Source organism: Rhagoletis pomonella, unplaced genomic scaffold (assembly GCF_013731165.1).
Source record: "Rhagoletis pomonella isolate Grant_MI unplaced genomic scaffold, Rhpom_1.0 Rhpom_scaffold_00002, whole genome shotgun sequence".
Taxonomy (NCBI): Eukaryota; Metazoa; Arthropoda; class Insecta; order Diptera; family Tephritidae; genus Rhagoletis; species Rhagoletis pomonella.
Window position 1 is genome coordinate 39,523,628 of NW_023458556.1, and position 5,721 is coordinate 39,529,348.

The following is a 5,721-nucleotide window of genomic DNA, read 5'->3' on the forward strand; positions in this document are numbered from 1 at the left end:
AATAAGTTAGAATAAAAAAAATTTTGCATATATATTGCGAAAAAGTCACTGTGCCAATACTTTTGTTCGTCATCGTATTTAGATATCGCTAACCAATTGATCTACGTGGCGTCTGCGCAACCTTCACCTCAGTATAAAATGAAGCAACTTGTGTGCTATCTTACTGCACCTGTATGCCCGTGTGTACGATTATGGTATATGCAACTCTCATGTCGCTAAAAATGAAAGATGTGTAAATTAGGGTGGTCCAAAAACAGTAAAGTCGGAATTGTAATGCTCTAGGTTTGTTCCATACCGAAAAAAAGTATACCCCTATTTTTTTATTTTGAAATCAAAAAATAGTTAGAGGTCGCTCAAAGCGCTGAAAGTTTGCCATGTATTTTTATATTATTTTGTTTCAAATACCCACACACCTTAGTTCAACTTGGAATGACACTCGTTCATCCTACCTTTCTCTTTCGTCCTTTGAATGAATTTATTAGCAAATGAATAAAAAGTCTGAAAAAATACCTTTCCAATGATACCTCAAAAGTCTAAATCGAAATAGATTAGGTTCAGTTATTCAAGTTCAAAAACCTCATTATTACGATTCCGTTGAAATTAAAAAAAAATTTTTTTTTTGTAAATATTTTTGGGCAAATTTTTTAAGCTTAAACCGTTTTGTCATTTGAGGGAATTTTTTTCAAAAAAATCTTTAAGAAACTATTTTTATTCATTAAAAACTCGATTTTTGGAGGTGCTTTCAAATTGGTCTAGCCCACGTACACAGTACCGATCTTTTTTACAAGTGATGCAGTCTAATGAACATACATACATAACACAAGCGTAGACAACAATTCGATATAGAAAACCATCTCTAGACGAATGGAAACAATTGTTTACCGTGAAAACAGCTTGTAGGGTACGTGATAGAAAAGCTTTACATCATTGCCGTTTTTTATCCGTCTATGATTCAGAAAGACGTCGAACGTTCAATATAAAATGGGCCCCATCGATCCAGGGAGTTGTTATATATTACGCTAAAATTTATTACGTTAAAAATAGTAAAGAGTTTCATCAAAATTAAATTTGATCTGACCTTTGTCTGCCGATTTAAATGATGTTTAGTTCCCTGGAAGGTTTATTTAATTTTCACTTTTCCCTTTCTTTTTTAAAAATCCTAAAAATGAAATTTTGAAATATCTCGCAACCAGTTCCATGCGACTATCATTTTTTGAAAATATTGATTTATCAAACGCTGTGTGGTAATTTTTTTGTTGTGTAGTTTTATTGAGATATGTATATGTAGTTATTATCAACTTAATCATTTGTTTGAAGAATGGCTCAATTTCGATTTATTACTCTAAATATACACCTGATACTCTTTTTACGCGATCTTTTTGTACTAGATTTTTTTTATAATTATGTACACACAAAAAATTTAAAGCCTACATTTTACCTAATTGAACGTTATATTTCAACATCAATTTACAAGAACAATGTAATACTATCGAAATATTTACGAAGAGGCCAAAAGTTTAATGCCTCTAAGCCGAATATCCGATTATTCCCTTAATTAATAGAAATATGAAATATCAGCATTTTGAGTCAAATTTTCTGAAACAGGCCACTAAAAATTAACTATTAAAATTTCAAATATGTTTGTGGCAGATATTCAAAGGTCTATATGTGAAAATTAATATCTTGAAATATTTTTTGAAAATTTAAATTTTTCGCAAATTTATTCATAAATGAATTCTTAATCTTCTTTTCATCAATTTTGAATACATATTAATTGCTATACTTTCGTAAATATTCCATTGAAAAATAACCAAATTTTAATGGTGTATTCGGAAAAAGTAGCAGAAATGAAAAAAATTTCATATTGGAAAAATTTCCCAATAAACAATTGTAAATTTAACTGACTTCTCCTTGTGTTAAAAAAAAAAATTACGATCTTATTCTATAAAGTATACACTAACCACTCGTGCAAAAATATTTTAGTGCACTCTATCCCATAAACAAGTAATTTTTAGCAAAAAAAAACCGACTTCAACTCTGATATAAAAAAAAATATATATATATATATATCTCATGATCCGCTGATCGGATCTTAACCAGATTAGTATGGGACCACCTCTGAGACACTACCTTTCCGATGCAAAAAGAATTATCGGTTGACGTGGTCCAAAGTTATGCGGTAACATACATAAAAAAAAAAAAAAAAAATATTCCGACGAACTGATAACCTCCTCCTTTTTTGGAAGTCGGTTAAAAAGTAGGAATGTTTAAACATTATCGTGGTTACGCGAAACCACTACCGGCGTTGGTAGAACGTTTCTCCAACACCTTCGGTTTTTTTACGCATACATTTTTGGTCGGTCCGAGTTAACCGCGTAAAAAGAGGATCAGATACTCGTATAAATATGCGAACGGTTAGTTATAGAGTAAGTACAGTTTTAAATGCTATGTATACAAGTGTAGTGCTGATTCAATATGTACACTTCAATAATGTAAATCAATACAAGAAAGTTTTCTACATTTACATATCGCTTATTTACTTCAATAATGTAATAATCCAAAAAATACAAGTATTAAGTCAAGCACGCAGAAATTACCGCTACCTCCTCTTCATAGATGTATCGATTACCAGTAGCTCACTACAACAAAACATGTATTCATTTTTAAATACTATGGAAGTATATGTAAATTCAAAACTTTAAAGCAGTTTTTCTCGATTTTGTGTTTTTTTTGAGTTATGACACTACTGAAGTAAATAAACAATATGTACATATATGTGCGTATTCATTTTATACTGATAAGAAGCACCCGCATGTTGCAAATGCAGGGTCGTTTCATTCCAAGACCTCTGAAAGTAGTCGTATTTGCAACGTGAGTTAAGGCAGCGGCGCGTTTTCTCAGTCAGTGCAAAAAATTAGCAAAAAAGAAAAAAAACAAGAATACATTCATGTTTCTCTACATAAAATTTGCATTTATCTTCATTTTGCCAAAATGCCTGTTAACCGCTGCAATTCCGTCGCCGAGGGTAGACTCTCTACAACGGTATGGCATTGAAAATCAACAGTCAAATGACACTTTAATCTTAATGAAATTTATACAAGAGCAACAGGTGAAGAAACAGCAGCAACTTGAACAAAATCACACAGATGAAAATCATTATCGCCAGCATTTTCGACATCATGCTGTCACAACAACAACAACACGTGCGGCAACAAGTGCAGGGAAACGAAATTCCCTTACTACTGCCTCACGAATTAATGTAACACCTATCAGCGTACGACGGAATATCAGCACTTTGGCGCCAATCTCAACTGCCACCCAAGCCAATGCCCCCTCTGCTCGTTACAATGAAACAGAGCCATACGCCGAGCAGCTGGTACTGTACATGGCGGCGAAACGCAGATGTAATTATCATCGTCTACGATGTTGAATAAATGGCGCAGATAGGCAAAAGTATTTATATGTGTATTTAAATAGTATGTATTTTAATAAGTAAACAATAATTGAGCTGAAATATTAAAAAAAAAAACTACTTAACAAAGGAATGACAGTGGTACATACATACAGTCAGTCAATAAAGTTTAGGTACAGCGAATTTTTTACAATACGGGCAACTATTTTTTAATATTTTATTTTTCGATAATTTTTTATAAAAATATGGTTAATTCTACAACAAAAAACCAAAAAATTAGAGTTCCAAACCTTGTGCAAAATTAAAGAAAATTTTGCAAAATTTTCGTTCAAATGTTTCACTTTTTATTTACGCTCTCTAGAAAAAAGTTGAGTATGCAGTTTTTTAGCCCATTCAATTTTAGTATAATATTTAAAAAATAGTTGCCCATATTGTAAAAAATTCGCTGTACCTAAACTTTATTGACAGACTGTATGTATATTTGCGAACATTTTTCCATTTTCAAACATAAATAAACGAATTAAAGATTAAAAGTGTTATCAAATCATCAAACGTATTTATTTGTTTTGACTCCGTTGATATGATTTCAATAGAAGCGGGATTTCGCAGCAAAGTCTTAATATAAACAAGACTGGCATCATATTTGTATGTACATATATTAATTTTTTTTTTAACCCTTGTAAGTAGTGACCATGAAAATCAGTCTCACAAATTATATTTGGCACTAAGAATGGCACAAATTTTAATAACATGTTACCCGAGGCGATTGTAAATGCCCTAAGCAAGCTCGGAGCTGAGACCAACCTAAGTGCGTTTATCTCACGCATACTCAGCGACAGCACTGTCATTGCTAAGTCTGGGAGCGCCTCTCTACAGCGTAAGGTTAGTGGAGGCACCCCGAAAGGGTGGGGGATTTCTCTCTCTTCGGAGTTTGGGCACTCGGCTATCTTAGGAAAATTCTACTTCATACCGAAATTCTACTTCATACTGATCGGTGTGTACCGAGGATGGCTCAGAGAGCGATATTTCCTACACAAATCCCTCAAAGCGACGTATGGGGAGGGGTGGTCTCTGAAGCAAAGGACCGGTGAATATCTTCACGGATGGGTTTAAGCTTGACGCCAGAGTCAGAGGAGATGTATTCTGTGAGGAATTTCTATTGGATATTAAATTTAGGTTACCGGATTTTTTAGCGTATATAGGCGGAGGTAGCTGCCATTAAAAAACCAGTCGATTTGTTGCAAACTTATAAAGTGCCGTTTAGGGAGATAAATATGTATATACTCTAACAGCCAAGCGGCGATCAGAGCCCTGCGATCGCTGGTGGTAAGATCAAAACTAGTCGGGCACTGCGTGACCTCTCTCTCTCTAATGCTTTGGTATACTTCCATATAAGACTGATTTGGGTTCCGGGCACAGCGGCATTGCAGGAAACTGCTGTGCCGATGAACTGGCCTGGCAGAGCCCATGAGAAACCATCATCAGCGAGGGAGATGTGATTGAAGTACCTATGGAAACCTGCAGACTGCTTCTGGGCAAATCGGCTTTTAGTCGGCTCAGAGAACGTTGCAGCGCTGGGCGGAAACATCGACATGTAAAATTGCAAGGTCCGTTTGGCCCGCAGTTGTTCCTGGGTTGTCTAGGAAACTTCTACATCTTACTAAGTGACAACTCTCGGCTTTGATGGGGTTTCTGACTGGGCACAGCCCCATGGGAATTCATGCGGGACAACTTAATATTGCTCCGTACCTGATGTCCCGCAACTGTCTGGAGGACGATGAGGTGGAATTATCTAAGAACTATGTTCTCAGCTGCCCTGGCTTTGCGAGGCTCAGTGTTAAACATCTCGGGTCGTACTTCATGGTTGCTCCAGAGCAACTCTCTAGAGTGGACATCAGCTGCTTTCGATAGTTCATAACCAGCACTAAGCTATCCAATCCCGGACCATTTTGTGAATCTCGGGATTTCGGGAACTTAAATTTGTAATCCCGGGTGCCCGGGATATTTCAGGATATATTAGCATTAATTAAAATATGCTAACCAACTAGTTTTGTAGTCTTTCTTTAGTGCGAATACTAGATATAAAAATAAATTTGTGTTTTTAAGCAAAGACATATCAATATCTTTTTTTATATCAGTTTGAAAAGCTAATTACAAACTGTATAAACTAAAAACTATAAAATTGAAATTCATTCATATTGCAGTCAAAATGTATATATACTCATGTATATATACAAGTCGGGCGGATTTCGTAAAAAACAATGATATCATGTCTCCGATTCGCTTCAAATTTTTCTATGGATTCTATA

General features: G+C 34.8%; 1 protein-coding gene across 1 annotated transcript; it reads left to right on the top strand.

Annotated features, from left to right (window-relative positions):
* Positions 1 to 2,847: 2,847 nt before the first annotated feature.
* On the top strand, positions 2,848 to 3,534 carry LOC118734646. The gene is made up of 2 exons (XM_036464352.1): positions 2,848 to 3,042; positions 3,110 to 3,534. The coding sequence occupies exons 1-2, from the start codon at positions 2,992 to 2,994 to the stop codon at positions 3,428 to 3,430; spliced, it is 372 nt and encodes a 123-aa protein (XP_036320245.1). The 5' UTR covers positions 2,848 to 2,991; the 3' UTR covers positions 3,431 to 3,534.
* The last annotated feature ends 2,187 nt before the right edge of the window (positions 3,535 to 5,721 follow it).

Bases quoted from the DNA above. Each gene is read 5' to 3' on its own strand.
- LOC118734646 (XM_036464352.1), top strand. From the start codon at position 2,992: ATGCCTGTTAACCGCTGCAATTCCGTCGCCGAGGGTAGACTCTCTACA. The intron at 3,043-3,109 runs GTATGGCATTGA...CAAGAGCAACAG, and splicing joins AGGGTAGACTCTCTACAACG to GTGAAGAAACAGCAGCAACT.